This window comes from Podarcis bocagei, assembly GCF_964188305.1.
Source record: "Podarcis bocagei genome assembly, chromosome: 13".
Taxonomy (NCBI): Eukaryota; Metazoa; Chordata; class Lepidosauria; order Squamata; family Lacertidae; genus Podarcis; species Podarcis bocagei.
Genome location: NC_138138.1, coordinates 43,544,435 through 43,569,319, shown reverse-complemented (window position 1 = coordinate 43,569,319; position 24,885 = coordinate 43,544,435). Strand labels below are relative to the sequence as shown.

The 24,885-nt window shown below is 42.5% G+C and overlaps 2 protein-coding genes across 2 annotated transcripts; one reads left to right on the top strand and one right to left on the bottom strand.

The window, feature by feature from the left end:
- The first annotated feature begins 101 nt into the window (after positions 1–101).
- On the top strand, positions 102–16,509 carry LOC308571922 (uncharacterized protein). Its single transcript, XM_081167567.1, has 3 exons — positions 102–134; positions 13,009–13,096; positions 15,049–16,509. Exon 3 carries the CDS (start codon positions 15,060–15,062, stop codon positions 16,089–16,091), a length of 1,032 nt encoding a protein of 343 aa, XP_081023693.1. The 5' UTR covers positions 102–134; positions 13,009–13,096; positions 15,049–15,059; the 3' UTR covers positions 16,092–16,509.
- On the bottom strand, positions 1,971–6,930 carry LOC308571923 (uncharacterized protein). The gene is made up of 5 exons (XM_081167568.1): positions 5,763–6,930; positions 5,179–5,266; positions 4,258–4,407; positions 2,806–2,871; positions 1,971–2,143 (listed from the first exon to the last, which is right to left on the bottom strand). The coding sequence occupies exons 1-4, from the start codon at positions 5,783–5,785 to the stop codon at positions 2,863–2,865; spliced, it is 270 nt and encodes an 89-aa protein (XP_081023694.1). The 5' UTR covers positions 5,786–6,930; the 3' UTR covers positions 1,971–2,143; positions 2,806–2,862.
- Positions 16,510–24,885: the final 8,376 nt, after the last annotated feature.

Sequence of the window (24,885 nt, the reverse complement as noted above, 5' to 3'; positions counted from 1 at the left end):
ACTTTTGATTCCAGCTCTTTTTGCCAACGCTTCCCCTGAGGCGCTAAAGAAGGCGAGGGGCGGGAGAGGGAGGGGGGGGAAGTGGCTAGGAACGCGAGTCGCCAGGGGCATATCGCTGGCGGAAAGAAAAGCGAGTTAAGCACGGAACTGTCGTGTTTGTGGTTTTTAAGCTGGACTTCTCCACGGGTCCCCGTCACAAAAATGACAATGCCCCTCACGTGCCAGTCAGTGAATTATAAAAGTTGCAAGCCGGGGTTCTGCAAACAACCAAAAAATGGTTGGATCGCGCGCGCGCACACACACAGCCCTCACGCACGCTCCCCACCCCTATGAATCCCAGCTTAGTGTGGTTGCTCCATTTCTGCTTTATATACAGTACTAAGAATAACTAGGCAGTGAAGAGTGTTTTAAGTCACTGCCTCTCTCGCACCCATGCAGTACTTAATCCATTTAAGGCAACTTCAAGCGCAAGAACCATTGTCTGGAAAGGACAGTAAAATAACTTTATTGGTCAGACAAAAACAAATCACCAGTGCAAGTTTTCAAAGTCCATCAGAATTGTTCCAGAGCCTAGCATGTATTTTTATGTAACTAACACAATAGAAGCTACATCCAACAAATAAGTTTGAAGTTTCCTGTCCCCACATCAGCCCTTTTCAAAGTGAACTCTGTATTCACAACATCTCTTTGCACCTCCCAGTTCTAGTACTGTACTGAAAATCACCATTTGCAAGTCACAAAAAAGTGTTATGGGCTGTAAAGGTATCGTGTATATACACAGCCTAATTTTGATGCTTTTATTCCAGGCAAAGCTATGTACCCTTTTGCTATAGCTTTAGCCCAAGGCTGGTAATATTCAGAAGACTGGATTCTTGTGTCTGTTTCAGGATGCGTGAAGCCTCCTAATTGCAGTGCCAAATGGCTGAAAACTTATAAAAATTGACAATTCTTCACGGTGGAATATTTGTGGTTTGGACTTTTAACAAATCATGGACCCTTTCAGTTTTTAAAAGGCTTATTTTAGATATGCAGGCGACATTGCTCCCATCCAAATAAAACTGAAAAATTACACTGCATTTCAGCTCACAGAGCACAAGTCATGTTCGTATTTTCACCAACCCATTAACACTAGGTAAATACGCTGTGTGCTGCAATTCCAACTTGTTTCCTTGGTTCTCTCAGGAACATTATTCCAGCAGCACACTTAAAATTTAACCTGACTCCATTTAGAAGAATCCTATCCTATCCTGCTACAAACCTGTATAGCCGTCCTCTCCCCTCTCATGGCTTTTAAGATTTGTGTCTCAACTAAAGGGTAGACTATTTTAACTAGCCACTTGATATGTTGTATCTCTAATAGACTTTGTTAATTTGAATATTGAAAGGATGTCACAACTATAAAAGATGTCATATGCTTTGACAAGGCTCTAAAATTAAAGTGTCAACTTAGATGAAAACTTTGTCATTGGCTACACTAAGTTATATTCAAGAGAAAACCCACTGAGATTAAGGAACGTAACTGATTAAGGTCTAATAATTTCAATGGATCTGGTTGAGTACAACTAACACTGGAACAGTCCTTTTGTTTTCAAAGTTGCAATGACTTGTGAATTTGTAAAAAAGAAAGCACCCTGTTCACAACTATGTATTTTGGGTGAGGGTGTACAAAGCAGGTTTATGGCATCAAGATGGCGTTTTTATCTCCAAATGTTGGTTTTGAAAAACAGCTTTTTCTCAGAGTAAGATACAACATGTGCTAGAGGGAGCTATTTTCCATGTACACTTGTTCACCCATCTTCAGATATGTGGCACTGTTTTCCATAACCATATTGATGTAATTATACTCTAGCAAAGAATTTGTGAAAATCTGAAACTCGACCATTTCTTAATTATGAATTGTACACAATTTCAAAAGGTGTTCAACATATACTCCACTTAGTAAATGTGGACGATAATGAGCTACAACCTAATTATTAGGACAATTTTTTTATTGTTGGTGGTCACACATATAACACTCAAGAGAGTAAGGAGCCACTATCTTGTTTTCACATGTTACAGCAAATTCATCCATCTTCTGTACCACTTTTTTCCATGGTGAAACAGAGAAATACTGTTCTCACTTTCATGCCTGTGTCCAACAAACCTGTGGGAAATGATTTAAACAATTAGAAATGTAAATTCAAGTTTCCTGTTAAAAAGCTAGGCAATCACAGCTCAGTTATTCCATTAAAAAAACACTCCTTTTGGCTTGCTGGCTCATGATTTAAAGCTTCACGTTTGCATTTTTCAGAATGTTTGGCCCCGCAAAATTCAATAGTGCCAACAGACAGCCAACCCATCCAAAGGCACATTGAGTGAAGAAAGGCCAGCTTTAATATTTGATGACATAAAATCTCACCGTCTACGGCTTGCGACAGCAAGAGGAACAGTCATCATGCATTTACACTTTTGAGCACACTTACCAACCCCTGCTCCACCCACCCCTATTTATACTTCAAATTTCCACTATTATTTTGATGATCCACTCCTTTTAAAGAATCTGTTGCCCTCCTGAGGATGTTGGACTGTAACTCCCATAGTCCCTAGCAGCTGGTCATGCAGGCTGGAGTCTGAAAACATCTGGAGGGCCAAAGGTGCTTTAGAGGCACTGACACTATCTAGTTTGTTTGGATCCTGCCCATTAGATTTCATACTATGAAAGATAAATTCTACTATATAAACAGCAACTTCTTACAAGACAGTAATCAGTGGTTTGGATGCAAATGTCTTCTGCTAAGTGGCGAGAGAAAAAGCTTCAGTCCTTACATTTTGTAGAGGCTCAGGATGGGGAATGTGCACCGTTGCTGTTTCATCTCTTTAGAATCATCTGCCCTATAAAAGAAAAGAGTGGCAGCTATTTAGTTAGCAAGCATCCTTCTTTAGATCTGACTGGTTCTTGCTCCCCTCTCTACTGTAGAACATTTGGTTACCACGGAATGGGTCATGTCTCTATACAAAGCAATTTAAATTTTATTCCACTGTCTAATTTCTATTGACTAACCCCCCAACCTCTCTTCATAAGAGGGTGAGAGAAGACCACTGTCACCTGACCTACACAGGAAACTGGAGGGTTCGCCCTCCCATCACAAGATAGGAAGAACTCAGTTTTGCACATTCCTGTCTGGTGGAGTGGGAGGGACAACCCATATGAGGATCCCCTCCTCCCTGCAGGAAAATAAGTCACTATGAACCAAACACCAGCCAAAACGTAAATGCTTTTTTCCTTACACCCCCTTGGTCTTCTTGCTTCTGTTCAGCAGAAATTTAGGAAGTTTTGGGGAAGTGAGAAGAGCTAAGGGCCATGACCTGGTACAACTTCCAGTTTGAGGAAGAAATCAGCAACTAAAAGCTTGCAATCAGATTTAATCTAACTGGTCCAAATAAATGACCATCTTAACCATTTTTAGAGAAGTATACCTAACACTTTGGGGGAAGTAACTCTTGAGTTCATCACAAATATGCCTAGATAAATATATTTAGTTGACCCTATAAAAACAAGAATGGCATATATTTTATAAGATAAACAAGTCATTCAAGTATTGTTGCAATAGGTTACTATGCTGTTTCTGTTATCTAAACAACATCAAGCCTTAACAAAAAGAAAACATACACTCATCAACATTTTTATGGAAATATCGCTTGTGCCAAGGAGAGATCTGCTCAGAGCATGTGCATAATCAGGGTTAATCAGGTGAAACACGGACAGAACATGCGGTTCATCATAACAGACTCCCCAAGTCTCTTGCCATCTCCTTCTTAGCAACCAAGATACCTCAATTTCTTACTTCAAGAGAAACCAAGGTCATACCTTTTTCTCAATATCAATTCCGACTTCCAGAAATCCTAGTATTTTCAGTGTTTGTTCAGTCCATTTTGTATTACAGCTGTTCACGCTATGCAACTCTTCAGGAGACGTATTTGGTGTTCATTTTCCTCCAAACACATGCTCTCTGAAATACAACCACTAGTTGTTATTACTGTTTGCATGTGTCTGGCAACAATATCCTTAAGCAGACATACACTCATCAGCATTTTAATAGAAATATCACTTGTGCCAAGGAGAGATCCGCTCAGAGCATGTGCATAATCAGGGTTAATCAGGTGAAACACGGACAGAACATGCAGTTCATCATAACAGGCTCCCCAAGTCTCTTGCCATCTCCTACTTAGCAACCAAGATACCTCAAATTCTTGCTTCAAGAGAAACCAAGATCATACCTTTTTCTTATTATCACCAAATGGACCAAACTCCATGACTTCCAGAAATCCCAGGAATTTCCTGAATTTGTTCAGCCCATCTCTGACTGCAATTGTTCCCTTCAAAGAACTCTTCAGAAGAAATATTTGATGCTTCTTGAAACCCATGCTCTATGAAAGAAAACCATTATGAACTGAACATAACTTTTGTCAGCCTAAAAATTGCAGTTATGGACAATGTATCATTATATTGCCCTTTTCTTAGCAATATGTGCACATAATTCAATGACTATACTGAGAAGCAGAAAACTGGAAGCTGTTAGGCAGAGCATGGGCAAATTAATAAATACCCTTCTCCAGCAGAAACATGTGCTATTAACAATCAGGCCAAGTCTAATGAAAGTAATCCACATCATCTTTATGTGCCTCTCAGCCTTTCACCACATTGTTGTTATATGCGCAGGCATTTGTACACAGCAAATGCTGGAAACAAATGTGTACTACAAGCAAGTTCAATTTGCCATTCTTATTTATATGCAGGGCTGCCTCTGAAGATAGTTGCTGATTTTTCTTTGTTCTTATTATGTATGCATTTTGTGTTTTTAGCTTGTATTTTTATGTTGCGAACCGCCCTGAGATCTAAGAATGAAGGGTGATATGCAAATTTAATAAATAATATTTACAAAATACACTTGCATAAAAGATCCCTAGGACTACATACATCCTACCAAACCATGGAGTTGCAAGGCTTCAAATCTCCACTCTGCCATGAAGGTTACTCTCTCTCAGTCTAACCTCATAGGGATGCTGCGAGGATAAAGTGGGGCAGGGAGAACAGCATATAAGCTCCTTGGAAAATGCAGTGATATACAAATGCATTAAACACAATACTTTCAGAGTGCAAAACCAGAGGCACAAGAACTCCTCTTCACAAAGGCTTACCCAAATGCACGGACAAGTGAGTGCATTCCAGAAGCACTGCTTTGATGATGCAGATGCTTCAGGTAGGAGCCGTCCATTTTTCCGCAGGCTGTAGAAAGCAAGAGAGACGGGGAGAGCATTAAGGGAGCACACAAGCAAGCCTCAACTCTCATTTGGAGAGGTTTGGCTCCAATTAAGTCAGGAATGTAAAGTGGAGGAAGAACACAAGACTACAGAAAGGCTTAAGAAATACTGCCTTCTAAGGCCAGAGATTTAATTGCCTTTTCTCCTACCAGGCCTTAAGAACCTTTGGGCTTCTTTTTGCTATTTCTGGGGAATTGTTTATAATGCAGCATCTACACAACAGGCCTAAGCAAACCCACACTTATTTTTATCCTACTTTTGTACTAAAACCATTTTCACACCACCCATCAATAGGACCCAAACATGGCATTAAGCTTCCTAGTGTAGTAAACTTTGCTAGATATCTTGCCCCCCTGAAAAGACCCACCGTGAAGTTTTCCCCCCTCCTCATTACCAGCTCAATGGGCCAGAAGAAAACTACTTCGGAGCGAGCGTGCCCAGTTTCCACCCCCGGACCAAACCCTAAAAGCTTCGTCTTCAACATGTAGCCCGCATTTCATTTCATATCACACCGACGCAATTATGAAAACGAACACGTGCTCTCTGCGGAAGGGAACAGAAGAGCGAGCCTTGATTTCCACTAGGATCTTTTTCACGGGGAAACACTAGGCACCGACAGCGCTTTCAATGGTGCAGTAATCGGACAGTACCATGCTGCTTTGGAAGCAAGCCCCACTGAAATCAGTGAAGAGCATACTCACGAGCACTAATGCTAGAGTGGGGTACAGACGATCTGAAAACAAAAATCTAGCAGCCCAACCCCCACCTGTACCGTGACTCTTTCCAAAGGCATTACAAGAACGGATGGCAAGAACTAACCTAAGATTAAGAATGGATTCGATAGCACAAACGACAAATGCTTACCCAGGGCCAAAGAACCGAAAGGCAGAGGAACGAGGTAGGCGGGCCAGGAAATACTGGCAGACCGCCTTGGCATTGGCTGAGAAGACAAGCCAATCATCTCTCGAGAGACTAGGCGCTTTTGTAACACTAACGCAATAATACAATTTGAGTGAAAGACTGTGAACGAGTCGTTGCAAGTAGGTGGCGCTAATAAGGCCTTTCTTTGGCTTTGCTGCATCATTCAAACCAAGAAGAAGGATACAGATTGTAAAGAATGATTACTTTCCATCAGCACTCCAAGGGTTAACCATTAAACTAGTAGCTGGAATCTGCTTTTTTTTTTTTGTACACAGCTGCAATCATAGCTATGTGGGTGCCTGCAGTACTTTTCCAGAAAGACAAAAAAAAAAAAATATTAACAGCACTTTTCATGACATTCTTAGTGCATAATAGAAAGTTTTATTTGTATTTATTGTTAAATTTCCACCATGCCTTTATTCTAAACAGCTTAGCACAGCATAGATCATAATATAAGAGCCTGCTAGATAGTATTTGAAATTAATTTATTCAGATTTTCAGTCTGGGTTGGGGTGGTTTTTTTAGGATAAGGAAAGAAGGGGCAGAGATCTAAGACAAAATGTTGTTCTGGTGTTTATGCACATTTCAAAATATAGCATCCTGATGCAGTCAATGACTGGTTGCCACATCTAGAAACTTTTCAAACCACACAATTCAATAATGTCTCAAGATTAGATTAGATAAGTCATGTTCTCAAATATCTAAATAGCAATACCCCAAATGTTTGTATTGTTCTTACAGCAACTCCATAGTGCTCTGGAAAATTGACTTACTTATAAATGTTGTTTCAAATGAATTCATTTAATTATTGTTTTCTTATGAAGCAAGGGCCTAGGCATGGACTAACACAAACTATGAGTTCTGTGTGTCAGTCTTATATGTGGTGTTGCTTCATTGCTTCTTTTTAGTATCTAAGACAAAAATGTTGTTCCAGTTCTAGTGTTTGTGCACATTTCAAAATAAAGCATTCTGATGCATTCAAGGACTAGTTACCACATGTGGAAGCTTTTCAGACCACACAATTCAACAATCTCTTGAGATTAGATTAGATAAGTCATGATGGTCAATAAATAGCAATACTAAATAGCAATACTTTCACAAACCCCAAATGTTTGCATTGTTCCTACAGCAACTCCTTAATGATTTTATGACAAACCAACTTTAAGCAAGCATTTTCGAATTTGACCTTCTGGGTGTTGACATAAAAAGAGCCCTGCTGGATCCAGACAGACAAAGGCCAATTTATAGTTGTGTCCACAATGGTCAGCTAGATGCTGCCTGGAAGCCCCCAAAACAAAATAGTGGCAATAACTGATATGATAAGGCTACAAGGTTAACTGGATGACCAATTTAAGCCAGGGTCAAGCAACAGAAGATGCGAAATACGTCAACATTTATCACAGTTCTATATCTGCAGGTGAGGCAATGGATGTGCTGAGCCTTGCCTTTCCTAACTAATGAACTAAATGAGAGCCAACAAATTGAAGCTCAACAATTCATTCCAGCTCTTAAAAAAAAAAAGGCTCAACGTGTCCACGAATGATCTGGAGGGTGGCAGATGGGAATGGGCCTTTTCTGTAGTGGCTCCCCATTTGTGGAATGCTGTCCCCAGGGATGTTCAGCTGGTGCCTTCATTATACAGCCTTAGGAGTCAGACAATAGTGTTCCTCTTAAACCAGGCCTTGGGCTGGTTGACATCCGATACCCTTTTAAAGGTGGTGTGGGAGAGGAGGTTATTGGTTAAATATAAAGCATATTTTGGGGGCCCTTGGGGTCCCCCACACCTTGAAGCCCTTCTCTGTGCCGAGAGTGGCAACAAGAGAAGAGCCCTTTCTAGTAGTAGCCCCTGGTTGTGTCTTGCTCTTCCTCATTAGGCTTGCCCACCACTGATGTTATTAGCTTTTGAATGCCAGGCACATACATTTTTCTCCTGGCTTCTGATTCTTTGAATCGATGCAATTTCTATCTATTGCTTTTATTTTAAAAAATTATATTCCACTTTCCACATCATAGGTCTCAAGTTGCCTGTAACAATTAAATGTACAATATACACAACTTAAAACATCACTTAAACTTCCAAAATTTAAAGTCTAAAGAATTTAAAAACTCTCTCCCTCTGAAAAGAATAATAACCACTGGCATTGACCATTTTAACCGTCTGAGATGCATTCAGGATCCAAAGGCCTCCTGAAAAAGAACAGTTTTGAACAGACCTCTTGAACTCAGTAGAGAGAGTGTCTGCCTAGCTTCTTGTGGCAGGACGTTCCACTGAAGGCACAGCTCCTTGTTGACACAAGACATGCTTGTGGTCCATAGAGAAGCACTAATCATGCTCCCCTAGTGATCTCAGGGATACCTTAGGCTATCTCTGAGGTATCCTGGATGTAAAGTACGGTATTCAGGGATTTGCACACAAGTACCAGAACTTTGAACCAAGCCTGTAACTGATGCAAAGTCAGTGGAGGTCTTTTAACAGTGATGACATGTGTTTGTGATGTTTGTGGTGGTCATCATGTTTCAGGGCCTGAGACATTTTGGCATGTGAAGTGTCCCCCAAAATAGCTCCCCCATTTCCATCAGGGAAGAATGGGTGGAGGAAGACCTGCATCAGGGACAAGGGTACAAGGAGGGAAGAAATGTTGACAGCTGCTGCCTCAGTGCATCCTGCCGCCTGAGGCAGTCACCTCACCTTGCCTCATGAGTGGACCGGCGCTGTTCTGTCTTTGTGAACACTTTCAGTTGGGGAAGGATAGATTTCCTTATTGCATTGTGGGTAGACGAACGCTTTAAATTTTTACATTTGGCTTTATTGCATCTGGTTGAGATTTATGGGATTTTTCAATTACTACCTCCTGGGGGCAAAAAACATGTGATGCAAAATTAGAAAGCGCATCAAGATGTGTACTTATATAATAATGAAGTAAATGAAAATCAACATACAGACACTCCCACTTATTAGCCTTAGGAAGCAGGTTTTCCTTTGCTCCTCAGACAAACCTAACTTACAGAGGTGTTGTGGGGAGAAAACAGAGTTGGGGATCTTCCTGGACAATGAAAGCTTAGATCAAAACTATGTTCTGCACATCCCAATCCCAAAGTGGGGAGAGACTCCTGTGATTCCTGTGCTTACCCAGGATTCAGTTTCCTTGGACTGAGGGGTACTGAACACTGTGCTGTACTGTATATACAACCTTAGCATAGGATGGGGGAACACAAAACATTAACACTCCAAGAGATCTTGCTCCCCCATTGAGTTTACTGGGAAGCCCCCAACCAGCGGCGTAGTGTGGGTTGTCAGCACCCAGGGCAAGGCAAGTAATTTGCGCCCCCTAACCCGAGGCAAGGCAAGTAATTTGCGCCCCCTAACCCCTAACCTGCCACCGCTGCCAGCTTCTTCTTGCTGCTGCCTGGTCTGGTCTGGTGTGGTTCTCTCCCGCGCTCAGCGCTGCGCTGGGCGGCCGCTGCACTGTCCCTCCCCCAGATAGTCCCTCGCTCTCTCTCCGCACCGCACGCCTGGCACCCACCCCCTCCACAGTGGGCGGCGACCCAGCGGCTCGGATCGGATTCGCACAGCCAGCACTGCAGTGAGAGAGAGTGAGTGAGCCAGGTAGGGGCAGAGAGCTGCGAGTGCGAGCGCCCCCCCAGATGTTGCACCCTGATACGGAGGAGGAGGAAGGGGGGGCATACTATCCTCTACTGCCACTGGGTCCAAGGCGATGACCTCAATAGAACCTGCCCCACAATGTCTCACAAGCACCACACTTTCCCCAGACCCCAATGAAATGCTCCTTTCCCTTCCTTTCCACGAGCGAAATAAGCTCAGATATATTTCCGTATTTCTCTGCTATGCCTATCCATGCTCCATACCTATAAAGAGTAGACCGTGTGTTGCTGTATCCCTGCTTATTCCTATGGCCGCGCTTTAGCCAATCAGGACAATGCATTCCCTTTGCAGAACTAGCTCAGCTAGCTCTTGCACACCTCATTTAACCCCCTGACAAGCCGATGAGGGCCCCCCATGGCGAGAACAATGGAACTGAAACCAGTGACCTCGTAAAACTGACAAAATCTTGCTACAATGTATCTATTCTTACTACAATGTATCTATTGATACACATTTGACCGGCAAAGGGCTGAAACCTTCGGAAATTAATATAAAATCAACCGTAACTCCGATTTCCCTCATCTTGGCATTGTTCGACTCAGCCTTCCCCGGACTCCATGATGCTACCCCTGCCTCCATAATCCCCAAAGCGGCAGGTCACGTACTCAGGAAGACCCTAATCCTGTCAGATCGTTCTGCCGAGCCCTTCCTCCGGGCAATGCCAGGTGACAGACGATGCATATCTGGACTATTGTTTCATCATCACCGGTACTCAGAAAGTATTTACCTTTGCATATCTCTCACTCTGCATACTCCCCCTCCCTTCTCTGAAATGCTAATCCACGAAGTCCCACCTTTCTGTAACATATTCATGATGTAATCCAAGGAAACCCAACCCCCCCATAATGTATTCATGACGTTTCTTGCAATGTATCATGCGGCGTGGAGGGAACTTTTAAAAGTTTGTGTCACCCCATTCTCGGGGTTCAATCCCATCTTGAACCTGTTGTGCAATAAATTTCGGATCTCCGTATCTTGCTCCTGTGTCCGGCTGAACTTATTTTTCCGCTAGGACCCGCGGACTTAGTCCGAAGAGCCAGGTGGCAGGGCAACTCCGCACCCGGGATTTTTCCGTAACAGCCCGGTACGGCCGGCCCCCCCTGACCCCCCACGCTACGCCACTGCCCCCAACTCAGCTTTGTGTCCTGCGCAGAGCAAGACAGAGAATGAGAGAGAGACAGAGAGATCCACTTCTTCAGTGCCATTCATAATCTTGTAAACTTCCAAAATGTCCATTTTTTATTACTGAATTCAAAAGTCACAAACATGTTAGACCTTTGTTACAAAATTATCAAATAACTGTGTCGTTTAGTGGCAGATCAGCCCACCATTCATCATTTGTGAGAAGGGATTGTGGAGAGAGAGAGAGACAGAGAGACCCAAGGATCTATGCCTTAGTCTAAGGTTTTTATTTCAACAATAACAATACAAGATAAATAAAGTTCCAACTCTACGATTCTATGATTCTATGGTTCTTTTTAATAAGTTTGAATTTTAAAATTACATTCTTAATTACTCATGCACACTGAAGCAAACACACTGGTCTGGCCATGGTAATCCCTCTCGAGATTAGATTAGGTAAATCATGTTGGTCAATATCTAAATAGCAATACTTTCGCAAACCCCAAATGTTTGTATTGTTCTTACAGCAACTCCTTACTGATTTTATGACAAACCAACTTTAAGCAAGCATTTTCTAATTTGACCTTCTGGGTGTTGACATCAAAAGAGCCTTGCTGGATCCAGACCAAAGGTCAATTTATAGTTGTGTCCACAATGGTCACCTAGATGCTGCCTGGAAGCCCTCAAACAATAAGGTGGCAATATAAGGCTATCAGGTTTACATGATGACCACCGTAAAACAATTAAATGGTTCATCCAGTAAATCTCTCAGGGACAAGCAACAGAAGATGCAAAATAAGTCAATTTGTTAGTTGCTTTATCTTGCCCAGGGCAACACTCACAGTAGTTTATCCATACCCATATTAGATTATTTCATATCCATTTCTCCATGGCCTCCTAGGTCTCTTCCAAATCATCAGATTCAAATAGCATTTCAGTTGTCCCTTGCAAAAAGTCCTCCTTTTTGTTCAACATCAGTTTGAGCCTAATAAAATTCGCTGAAAGTTCTACAGCACTGGTACATGCATCCATTCAAACTTAATACAATTAATGGCAAGATTACTTCATTATGTCCCCCAATATCCTTTATGTGAGATGAGGGGTTGAGAACTAAGTACAATGGTACGTCGGGTTAAGAACTTAATTTGTTCTGTAGGTCTGTTCTTAACCTGAAACTGTTCTTAACCTGAAGCACCACTTCCCGCTAATGGGGCTTCCCTCTGCCGCCACGCCACTACTGCGCGATTTCTGTTAACCCAAGGTACTATTTCTGGGTTAGCGGAGTCTGTAACCTAAAGCATCTGTAACCTGAAGCGTCTGTAGCCCGAGGTACCACTGTATTCCAAATATGGCCACAGCATACATGTGTAATAATGTGGTCAATTATTATTATTACTTATTAAAATTCTGTATCACCCTTCATCCTAAGATCACAGGACAGTTCACTTTATAAAAAACAAAAAACAAACATGACATACCAACAAACAAAACAATACCCACCCCATTTTAAAAGGCTACAGATTGTTTCATTAGCCAAAGGTATGGGAGCAGAGAACTTAATTCAGATCTCTTTTATGCATGGATTTTACAGACCTGGGATTCAACCCTTATGGAAAAACTAACTGCAGTACAACAAGAATATTGTACCGGGGGGGGGGGGAGGAATCTTCTTTTCTTACGAAATGGTTTGATTTTATTGAATATGCACAATCCACTGAACATGCTTTCTGTCCACCAGCATCACATGGAATATCATGGAACGATTCATTTGTTTGACCACAACACTAGAAAATGGTATATATTCTAAATTCCGCTAATGCTATATTTTTGTTCCTGGAAGACTCTGCACTCTGAGAAGGGGAGTGGGAGGGTTTTCTTGTGACTGTTATCTTCATTTATCATCTGAAAAGAATCAATAAATGTGTCTTTTAGTTCCAATGTAGGTGGAGCGGTGTGTAGTTTCTCATTAACCCATAGCTTCTTCTATCCTATATAAACAGCAACTGTTCATACATGTCCCTCATTCTCCACCAAGAGAAGCAGTTGCCACCTACTACAAAACTTTCTGTGTGAATACCACGAATACCGGTAAGTCTTGGAGGGTTACTGGGCAGGAGCGGAGAGAAACTACTTTAGAATTTGGGGCATAAGGGAGAGAGTACTTTTTTGTGGACCTGCACTCTAACTACCTCTTTATAATTATAAAGGATATAATCATACACTCTAAGGTTTTTATTTCAGCAATAACAGTACAAGTTAAATGAAGTTCCTTTTAATAATCCAACAACCAGTCTACTAAAACAGACCATGTATTCTAGCAAAAAACCTTGAATCTAAAAATGACATTAATGCATATTCAAGCAGAATCTCTCTCTGCACAGCTGAAGCAAAATCTCAGGGGGTTCCAGGGGGTGCTTCTTTGTGGACATGTAGTTTAACTACTTTTTTATAATTATTGAGTGCCAATAATATTCCCTGTGTGATATTGAAGTGACATGGAGCCTTCCCCAGTGGCGGAGGAAGGGGGGCGCCCCCCCCGGGTGCCATCTCTGAGGAAGTGTGACAGGAGTGTTCGCCACTGAGTGTTTCTGAATAGCAATGAGTAGGGCTTCATGAGTCACCAGGAGACAATAGCTATCTCAATGCTTTGTGAAAATTCATTTCATAAGGGAGTTTTGCATTGTGTGGAAATGTATGTTCTTTTGCCTATCACTGACTCTGCTCTCAGGTTATTTTAATAGGACCTCTTGAGCTCTAGAGTTATGGCCGAGATCAGGGCGGCTAACAACACTAAAATAGTGCAACATTATACAAACGTTATATAAATTAATTAAAATCAAAATTCACTGACTCTGCTGTCAGGTTATTTTAATAGGACCTCTTGAGCTCTAGAGTTATGGCAGCAGACGAGGGAGAGAGGAATAGCCACTTCTTTAGTGTCATGCATAATCTTATAGACTTCTGTTATGCCCCAATTTTTATATTCCTGAATCAAAAACACCCATATGGTGGGGTTTAGTGGCTGATCAGACTACCAACCCTTCTTGTGTAGGGTGAGGAAGAGATTCCTGAATCAATAAAGAATTGGGAAATCTCTTCTCTTCCCCCACAGCCCCCATAGATGTGTACTTCCATCCTCTCTTAGCTCTGAACCACAACAGTCTGGTACTATAATACTATTGCTGCAGTTCCTGTACTGAGGTTGAGGGTAGGCAAGTAAGTTTATAAGCCCCTTCCAGTGCTGTATGGGTGAAAGGATGGTGTCAGTTTATGCACACAATGAGATTTTGCTCCTCTTTAAAGGTATTCTGAGCTGTTAGGCAGTCTCTTCCCATCACAGCTGAGATAGGAATTAATTAGAACAGCAGTTACCAGCATGGCACTCATGAGTGCCTGGGTGCCCTCGTATGGTGCCCACAAAAGGTCTCGGTAAATATCCCCTCAAAATCAACGGGCTCAGCCTCTCCATTTAATGGGGCTTGAGTACTGAAGGCCCACTCTCTTATATGTTCTGAACAAGGGAGAGGTGCAAAGAGCTTCTCTTTGTGAGCAAGCACAGCAGTGGTTGATATAGGTGTTTTAGCCACAGTGAGCCTTCAAACAAGCATTGATTTTCTGCAAAATCTGGATCTTTCGTTTCCCAAACAGCCATTCCCTAAAATCACAAGGCAAACTGCTTTTAAAAGTGATCAGCCTGTTAAACGCAATTTATATTCCTTGGAAGGGGTGGGTTAGTCTCCTATCAAATGGAGAGAGAAATAGATAGAGAAATATGTCTTGACAAGCAGTAGATGTTTGGTTTGTCTTTCAAAGCACCTCACAATTAATTAGTAATCATTTACCTTTGGCATCATATTTGGCACTGGCAGGTATATTGTGTTAAAGCACTGAGACTGTTTTCCAAGAGGTCAGCAAATTCTGTTAATTCTTTCATTATCAAAAATAATATACATTAATAATAAAGTAATTACAAAGAGTAAATAAATAGTCAATTTGTGAAATCTTCTGATCTAACTGAATACATTGCTTTCTTTTCCTAGAATCAAGCACCATGCCAGAGATAGTCCCTAAGAACAAAGCCCCAGGGGTTGATTTCTGTGGGGTAGATGAATATTACTACATTGTCCGCTCAGACCTGGGCTGCTACATGAGGTCCACCAATTTCCATGAGGGGAAAGACCTTGAAGTGTTTAGCCTGCACAGTTCCTGCACAGGAGGAGAACACTACTTAGCCCATGAGGATGAATTATTCTACATCATCAAAGGAGACAACTATCGCCGTGTCAGCAACATGAATAAAGACTTAGGTGCTGTAGTATACAGCCTCCATCCCAACTGCCGCGGAGGGGACCATTACCTCTCAGCCTTTGGATTCTTCTATATCATTTTCCAGAAAAGAGGTGTTTACCGTCGGGTCACTAATATGAATGAAGATACAGATGCAGTTGAATACACACTTCACCCAACTTGCAAGGATGGTCTCTATTACTGGGGCATCAAGGATTACTATTACTTTGTAAAACCCCATGATGAATGGGGGGTCCAGTACTATAGATGCACCAACTTCCATGAAAATGTGGATGCTGTTACATACTCCTTCCATAGTGATGTTGTGAACATGCTCCCTGGAGGAATGGCTATTAGCCGAGGCCCAGCTTATGGTAAGTGGGAAGCTATCAAGACCATCTCCAATGACTCCAACACTCCCATTGTATGGAATAAGAAGATCACTAAGAAAGTGGGATACAACAAGCAGAAGATGAGCAGTGTGGAGCACAACTGGAAGATTTCCATGACTGCCTCATATGAGTCAGGTACACTCACTGCAGCAATTGCCAAGTACCAGTTCTCTCTCACTGCTGAGTATGGTGGGAAGAGTGTCAACACAGAGCAGGAAGACTGGAATGAAGCCACTGAGATCGAAGAAGCTATTAATTTGACCCTGCAGCCCAATGAGAAGATGTACATATGGCAATACCAGCTGGGTTTGGGCAAGGAAACGGTTTTGTTCTGCCGTGATATGAAATTTACGAGTGATTCTACTCCACCTACAGATATTCCTTTGCCACCTTCCAATAAGTGAAAAGAAAAGTGTTAGGCCAAAAGGCACCTTCAAAGGCTTCATCTCTATTATAACATTTAATTGATTACTATGGGCTAATATTTAGACAATCTAGAGCTCTCATAAGGGGGAGTTAGCTGAGTAGGATATAAACATGCATAAGCTAAACACGAAGTGAGATTATTGATTACTAGACATATTATATACTTTCATATGGACATACACATCCTGCTAGGCTACAGTTAGAAAAGCATATCCTAGTTTGTGCATGATGCAGGTGATCCAAGCTTAATGCCTTTTAGATAAGCTACTATTTCCCTGGTGCCTATGAATCCCTTTGCCAAATTTGTGCCTTCATCTTAATTTGTACCTGCTGAACTCTGGAATCTGTCCCAGTGTTATACAAATAAAATAAAATGAATAATCAATGGTTTAAAAATGTGTTCCGTGCGCTTTTCACACTTGTATACAAAATGATTTTCAACATATATTTTCCAGAAGACACAAATACCTTCTTCCTTTTCCAGAAGCTTTTTCCAGAGGGTATTGAGGAAGTGGGGAGCTCTGTTTACAATTTCATGCTGGTGTTCCATCAGAAACCCTCACTTTTTATATCATAGTTTTTAGCTGTCTCCAATTTTGAGGGTTGGCTTAGTTCAGAGAAGAGTCCAGGGGCCTGATCCAGCACCACAAGCACATTTTTATGTCCCCTTCCCAACCAAACCCAAAATTCCTCTAATTCGGCAGCAGCAAAACCAATCTAAAGATCAGACACAGTGTTCAGGTGGTCAGAGAGATTTATGCATGTGTACTGTGTTCACAGGCGTGAGAGTGTGAGGTGACCACAGCCACTTTGGGTCACTCACCAATGGCATGCTGGTCCTGGAGAGCTTCCTAAGGGTGAATGTGCCCTTATAGCTAAAAAGCAATAGCCCTTTTAGCCCCGCCCCCTCCCTGTCCTAGAGGTGCTAGGAAGGAACATTCTCTTTTCTCTGGTTGCCAATTGATTACTAGCCCCAATTCAAATGCTGGTTTCGACTCACGTGGTTCAGACTTTCAGTACCTCAAGGACCTCCCCTTCCCATATCAACCTACCTGAGCTCTGCAGTGATCACTTGAAGCCCTTCTCTGTGTACCCCCTCCAACGGAGGTGCTGAGGGGGGCAGCAAGAGTGGTAGCCCCTGGTTGTGTAGTGCTCTCCCTCATCAGGCTTGCCCGCCACTGATGTTATTAGCTTTTGAATGCCAGGCAAATACATTTTTCTTTTCTTTTTTTATAAAATATTTATTGCATATTTTAAACGAAAAACAAACCAACAAACATATACAATACCATCACCATACAACAAAACAAAAGAAAACAGAAAAAATTTAGAGAATAAACATAGAATGAAAAGAAAAGAAGTACTTCAAAATCAATTTAACCATAAATCATATTTTCATAATCTTTGGACTTCCTCACATCACCCTTTCCTGCGTTCTCAGCCATATAGTTAAGTTATAAGCAGCAATTTATTACCTTGTTTCAAATATTATTTTATAGTCTCGAATATTATGTCCGCAATTTTGAATATTTTTATCATATTTAACTTATGCATAATATTACCTCAAATTTCATCATTTTCTTAAACATCACTTATTCATACATCTTACAGCTAAATTACTGATGCCATGTTATTTTCTATCATGCATTCTCTTAGCATTCATGCAGCTTATAATGTTTTTGTAGATAGTCTTTAAATTTTTTCCAGTCCTCTTCCACCGTCTCTTCTCCCAGGTCTCGAATTCTGCCAGTCATTTCAGCCAGTTCCATGTAGTCTATCAGTTGCGTCTGCCATTCTTCCAGAGTGGGAAAATCCTGTGTCTTCCAGTGCTTTGCGATGAGTATTCTTGCTGCTGTTGTTGCAAGGCAAATACATTTTTCTCTTGGTTTCTGATTCTTTGAATCAATGCAATCTTTATCCATTCCTTTTATTTATTTATTTTAAGAAATAATATCCCACTTTCCACATCATAGGTCTCAGGTTGTCTTTAACAATAAAATGTACCATATACACAATTTAAAACATCACTTTAACTTCCAAAATTTAAAACCTCAACAATTTAACGTATCTCTCTCAGTAAAGAAAAACAACCACCAGCAGTGAGCGACAGCGCAACAGCACTTTCTCAACCTCACATTGGGCCAGCCCTCAATTGAATATAGTGTGACCACCTGAAGGTACACCAGTTACACGAATTTCTACAATTTACCTCAGATTATCTAGTGGGGGGCATGTATGAGGTAAAAATGATTTAGAGTCTCAGGCAGGAGTTGCTCAAACAAACAAGAAAAGTTTTATTAAACAAAGGAAGTTTATGACACAAAGTGGGTCGGGAAACGAGTTCTTTCAGGTAGAATTTAACTTATTTACTTTAACTATAAGATGTCTCAGGTTTAAACATAACACTTTAGGCACAACTCTTCTTAAACTTCAGTTACTAAACATCAGTTGGTTCACTTCAGGTAGATAAATATTCAGGTTTCCAGAAGGGATGGCAAAATGTTCAAATCAGTTTCTGTCACTTAGATAATACAGGCTGGATACCTGAAGGTCTCCGCCTACATCAGCCAATTGCCAATCTCATCTGGGGAGGCGCTGCCAGAGGATCGGCCAGGTAAGGGGAGGCACCGCCCTGCCCACAGAACAGAAGGTGAATCTTACCTGCGAATCAGTGTCAGTTGGCTCCAGAACTTCTGCTCTCCCTCAGTTAAGCCTCCTTTTGCAGGTTAACCTTTAACCTCTTCTCCACAGGTACGCGGGTGCTGCTACGTCATGGTCACTGTTGAAGGGCTGGAAAGGAACTTTCCTGCATTGGCAGCTTTTGCCTTTCCTTTAGTAAAACATCACAACTTTGGCGGTTTCAGGCCTTGGGCAGAATCCTTTAGTCTATCTTCCTAAATGGGAGGCGGGTGAGTGAAGCGGTGACCCACGCCCCCCTTGCGGTGGTGTTCCCGGGGTTCCCCGTTAAATGGGTCTTGAGGGGAGGCATTGGCCATACGCCGAGAGGTTGTCATTGCTCTCCCCTGCAATGGCGGCGAAACGAGGGCCAGGCTCTCTGCTTGAACATATGTTCTCCAGAGCCAGCCCGATCCCCACACATTCTGGATAACCCAGATGTCTCTCAGATCCCCGGCTGGGGACTGGGAAGGATAAATGCCCAATGCCTGAGCCATCTGAAACGTAATAAAGATGTGGTCAATTTTATTCTCATAGCATGTTGTCTTGAGTCAATATTCCACTGAGGGGTCACCTGGGTTTGGGGGGACTCCGCCTGTCCACGCAATGCTTTCAACTCTATACCACTTCCTTCACAGCTTAATACTTTGGCCAAACTGACACCCAGGTAGCCTGAATTCCCACAGGATCTACCTCTCCTGGCTCAAACTTAGCCCTCCCAGGACACTCCTGTCTGGATACCTTCCCCAGACCCTCAGCCTGGTCTCCCTATACAAGCTGTGAGGCTCTGTCCTCTCGCTATGGATAGTCTCCTCAGTGTATGTATGTTTAACTTCACTCAGAACCAGGACTCTCTATCTCCAACCTGAAACCTGTCTCTCCTCCCAAAACAAAATCCTCTCCTTTTCAACTGCCTCCCCTGGAACCCCGGCCAATCAGAAGCTGTTCTTCGTTTGCTGGCAGGAAAAAGAAAAAGAAAACACTTGGCGACCCAACGTGCCCAGCAAACAAACTTTTCCACCACACAGTGACCATTTTAACCTTCTGAGAAGCATTCAGGATGCAAAGGCCTCCTGAATTAAAACAGTTTTGACCAGACCTCTTGAACTCAGTAGGGAGAGTGTCTGCCTAACTTCTTGTGGCAGGAAGTTCCATAGATTTGAGCCCACAACACTGAAGGCACAACTCCTCGTTGACACGAGACACGCTTGTGGTCCATAGAGAAGCATTAACCATGCTTCCCCCAGTGACCTCAGGGATACCTCAGGCTATCTCTGAGGTATCCTGGATGTAAAGTATTCAGGGATTTGTACACAAGTGCAAGAACCTTGAGTACAACTCTGAACCAAGCCCGTGGCTGATGCAAAGTCGGTGGAGGTCTTTTAACAGTGGTACCATGTGTTCATGGTGTTTGTGGTGGTCATCATGTTTCATGGCCTGAGACATTTTGGCATCTGAGGTGTGCCTCCGAATAGCCTCCCTCCCCCCATTTCCACCAGGGAAGAACGGGTGAAGGAAGATTTACATCAGGGACAAGGGAGGAAGAATATTGACCCCTGCTGCCTCAATACATCCTGCCGCCTGAGGCAGTCACCTCACCTTGCCTCATGGGTGGACCAGCTCTGTTCTGTCTTTGTGTTCCTCTTTCAGTTGGGGAAGGATATATTTCCTTATTGCATTGTTGATAGATGAACACTTTTAATTTTTACATAATTTTAAATTGCATTTGGTTGATATTTAGGGTGTTTTTCAACTACTATCTCCCGGGGCCAAAAAACATGTGATGCAAAATAGAAAGCACATCAGGATTTGTACTTATTTATATAATAATGAAGTTAATGGAAATCAACATACATACATGGCCCCTGATTAACCTTAGGAAAAAAATTTTCCTTTGTGCCTCAGACAAACCTAACTTACAGAGTGTATTTTTGCTTACAAATCCTGTCTTAAGGGTGTATTTGTGTAGGAATAGGGTGAGCCTGTGTCCTGGATTCAGGAATAAAAGTATTAACCACAACAAAACAATGGCCAGACTGCCCAGGTAATGCAATCAATGACCATTATCAGGTATCCTCTGCTGTAGACCACCTCCTGTGATGTATGTATGTTTTAGGGGGGTGGTCTTGGGCTACAGGGTGGGCAGTTTTAAAATTTATATAAAGACTGCGCCATTGTTCAGGGTTCTCCTCCCTCCTGCGTGTGGTGAGTGGGGACCCTGTTGCAACAGTTTAATAAAGATCAGGCTTACTAGCTGCTTTGCTTCTCAGTATACTCTGGTTGGCCTCTGTTATTTTCTCCCACCAATGGGGAACCCACTTCAGGACTCTATACGGGCTCTTGGATACCCCATAAAAGAAAAGGAGCTGTTTTTTCTTATTACATTGGACTGAGGGGTACTGAACACTGTGGTGTACTGTATATACAACCTTAGCATAGGATGAGGGAACTCAAAACATCAACATTCCAAGAGATCTTGCTCCCCCATTAAAAACACCATTGTGTTTTTAATTATATTTTTAATTACTCATGCACCCTTAAGCACACACAATGGGCTGGCCATGGACCCCCCCTAAACTCTAGAAATTAATAAATGGTAGGATTTTGACTTATTGGGATAGGACAGAATAAATACAAGCATCGGAGGAATTAGCCCATGCAAAACGACCTGGCAGCTGTGACAGAGACTGGGGATTTGGAAGGTTGTTAGGGTCACTGGGTGTGATGCCACAGGAAGAGGGGGGCGGCTTTGGCATAAGGCCTAGAACAGTAGGAGGTGGGGGGAGGCAGAAAGATCTGTGCTGGCTGGCTGAAATCTTTTTGTGAGAGATTCCTTGGATTCCGGTGCTGAACTGCTCTTGGGGTTTATTAGGGGCTTGATATATGGACTCCTTCCAACTAAATTCCTGTGTAAATATGTGAATAAATCATGTTTTTTAAAGTTTTGGCAGCATCCGTCATGTCTTCAGTTCTTAAAAGGCGGTTGAGGGCCAAGCAGATCCCAGCAGCCAAGGTCACCCAGAGTCAGTGGGTTTAGGAGGTAGGGAAGTTGCTTGCCTTTGTTTAGCTGATGGGTAGGCAAACTAAGGCCTGGGGGCTGCATCCGGCCCAATCGCCTTCTCAATCCGGCCCGCAGATGGTCCGGGAATCAGCCCGTTTTTACATGAGTAGAATGTGTCCTTTTATTTAAAATGCATCTCTGGGTTATTTGTGGGGCATAGGAATTCGTTCATCCCCCCCCCCCAAAAAAAAATATAGTCCTGCCCACCACATGGTCTGATGGACAGTGGACTGGCCCACGGCTGAAAAAAGTTTTCTGAACCCTGGTTAGCTCCATCAGCAGGCAAAGGGGGGAGGGTTCTGGCCACCAAGGTGGGGATAGTCAAGGTAAAGTCTGGTGGCAAGATTTGGATTTGGAATATGCGGCAAGAGATGGGGTAGATTGGACCACAGAGAGAAAGCAACAGAAACTCTTTTGGGACAGGGGGTATGAGTTTGGAGGCCCTGACCCAAACCCCAGGAGAGTTCTAGGAAGAGTGAATTAACCAGAATGATTTACTTAAGAGGAAGAATTCTATGGAAACTCCAGGCAAACTACTGCAGCAAAGGGAGTTGTGCCTTGGAGCCTCATCAAAGGCTCGAGGTCGTTAATTATCCATTCGAGGCGATTCCAGAGACTCGGCTGGAGGAAGATGAGCCTTATCAGCTTGGCCGAGTGGAGATAACCAACATTCTGCACATCCCAATCCCAAAGTGGGGAGTGACTCCTGTGATTCCTGTGCTTACCCAGGATTCAGTTTCCTTGGACTGAGGGGTACTGAACACTGTGCTGTACTGTATATACAACCTTAGCATAGGATGGGGGAACTTAAAACATTAACACTCCAAGAGATCTTGCTCCCCCACTGAGTTTACTGGGAAGCCCCCAACTCAGCTTTGTGTCCTGCACAGAGCAAGACAGAGAATGAGAGAGAGAGAGAGAGAGAGAGAGAGAGAGAGAGATCCACTTCTTCAGTGCCATTCATAATCTTGTAAACTTCTAAAATGTCCATCTTTTTCATTCCTGAATTCAAATGACACAAACATGATACACCTTTGTTACAAAATTATCAAATAATTGTGTCGTTTAGTGGCAGATCAGACCACCATTCATCATTTGTGAGAAGGGATTGTGGAGAGAGAGAGGCAGAGAGACCCAAGAACACAGGATTTATGCCTCAGTCTAAGGTTTTTATTTCAACAATAACAATATGAGATAAATAAAGTTCCAACTATACAATTCTGTGATTCTTTGGTTCGTTTTCATAAGTTTGGATTTTTAAATTACATTCTTAATTACTCATGCACACTGAAGCAAACACACTGGGCTGGCCATGGAAATCCCTCTTGAGATTAGATTAGGTAAATCATGTTGGTCAACATCTAAATAGCAATACTTTCGCAAACCCCAAATGTTTGTATTGTTCTTACAGCAACTTCATATGGATTTTATGACAAACCAACTTTAAGCAAGCATTTTCAAAAGCCTGTTCTAATTTGACCTTGTGGGTGTTAACATAAAGTGAGCTCTGCTGGATCCAGACCAAAGGTCAATTTATAGTTGTGTCCACAATGGTCAGCTAGATGCTGCCTGGAAGCCCCCAAAACAACATAGTGGCAATAACTGATATGATAAGGCTACAAGGTTAACTGGATGACCAATTTAAGCCAGGGTCAAGCAACAGAAGATGCGAAATACATCATCATTTATCACAGTTCTATATCTGCAGGTGAGGCAATGGATGTGCTGAGCCTTGCCTTTCCTAACTAATGAACTAAATGAGAGCCAACAAATTGAAGCTCAACAATTTGTTCCATCTCTTAAAAAAAAAAGAAAAAGGGCTCAACATGTCCACGAATGCTCTGGAGGGTGGCAGATGGGAATGGGCCTTTTCTGTAGTGGCTCCCCATTTGTGGAATGCTCTCCCCAGGGATGTTCAGCTGGTGCCTTCATTATACAGCCTTAGGAGTCAGACAATAGTGTTCCTCTTAAACCAGGCCTTTGGCTGGTTGACATCCGATACCCTTTTAAAGGTGGTGTGGGAGAGGAGGTTATTGGTTAAATATAAAGCATATTTTGGGGGCCCTTGGGGTCCCCCACACCTTGAAGCCCTTCTCTGTGCGCCCCCTCCAAAGGAGGTGCTGAGAGTGGCAACAAGAGAAGAGCCCTTTCTAGTTGTAGCCCCTGGTTGTGTCATGCTCTTCCTCATTAGGCTTGCCCGCCACTGATGTTATTAGCTTTTGAATGCCAGGCACATACATTTTTCTCCTGGCTTCTGATTCTTTGAATCAGTGCAATTACTATCTATTGCTTTTTTTAAAAAAAAAAAAAGAAATTATATCCCACTTTCTACATCATAGGTCTCAAGAGGCCTGTACAATATACACAACTTAAAACATCACTTAAACTTCCAAAATTTAAAGAATTTAAAAACTCTCTCCCTCTGAAAAGAATAATAACCACTGGCATTGACCATTTTAACCGTCTGAGATGCATTCAGGATCCAAAGGCCTCCTGAAAAAGAACAGTTTTGAACAGACCTCTTGAACTCAGTAGAGAGAGTGTCTGCCTAGCTTCTTGTGGCAGGACGTTCCACTGAAGGCACAGCTCCTTGTTGACACAAGACATGCTTCTGGTCCATAGAGAAGCACTAATCATGCTCCCCTAGTGATCTCAGGGATACCTTAGGCTATCTCTGAGGTATCCTGGGCGTAAAGTATTCAGGGATTTGTACACAAGTGCAAGAACTTTGAACCAAGCCTGTAGCTGATGCAAAGTCAGTGGAGGTCTTTTAACAGTGATGACATGTGTTTGTGGTGGTCATCATGTTTCAGGGCCTGAGACATTTTGGCATGTGAGGTGTCCCCCAAAATAGCTCCCCCATTTCCATCAGGGAAGAATGGGTGGAGGAAGACCTGCATCAGGGACAAGGGTACAAGGAGGGGAAAAATGTTGACAGCTGCTGCCTCAGTGCATCCTGCCGCCTGGGGCAGTCACATCACCTTGCCTCATGAGTGGACCGGCGCTGTTCTGTCTTTGTGAACACTTTCAGTTGG

Bases quoted from the DNA above. Each gene is read 5' to 3' on its own strand.
- LOC308571923 (XM_081167568.1), bottom strand. From the start codon at position 5,785: ATGTTGAAGACGAAGCTTTTAGG. The intron at 5,267-5,762 runs GTTTGGTCCGGG...TGCTTTCTACAG, and splicing joins TTGAAGACGAAGCTTTTAGG to CCTGCGGAAAAATGGACGGC. The intron at 4,408-5,178 runs GTAAGCCTTTGT...TTTCTTTCATAG, and splicing joins TCACTTGTCCGTGCATTTGG to AGCATGGGTTTCAAGAAGCA.
- LOC308571922 (XM_081167567.1), top strand. From the start codon at position 15,060: ATGCCAGAGATAGTCCCTAAGAACAAAGCCCCAGGGGTTGATTTCTGT.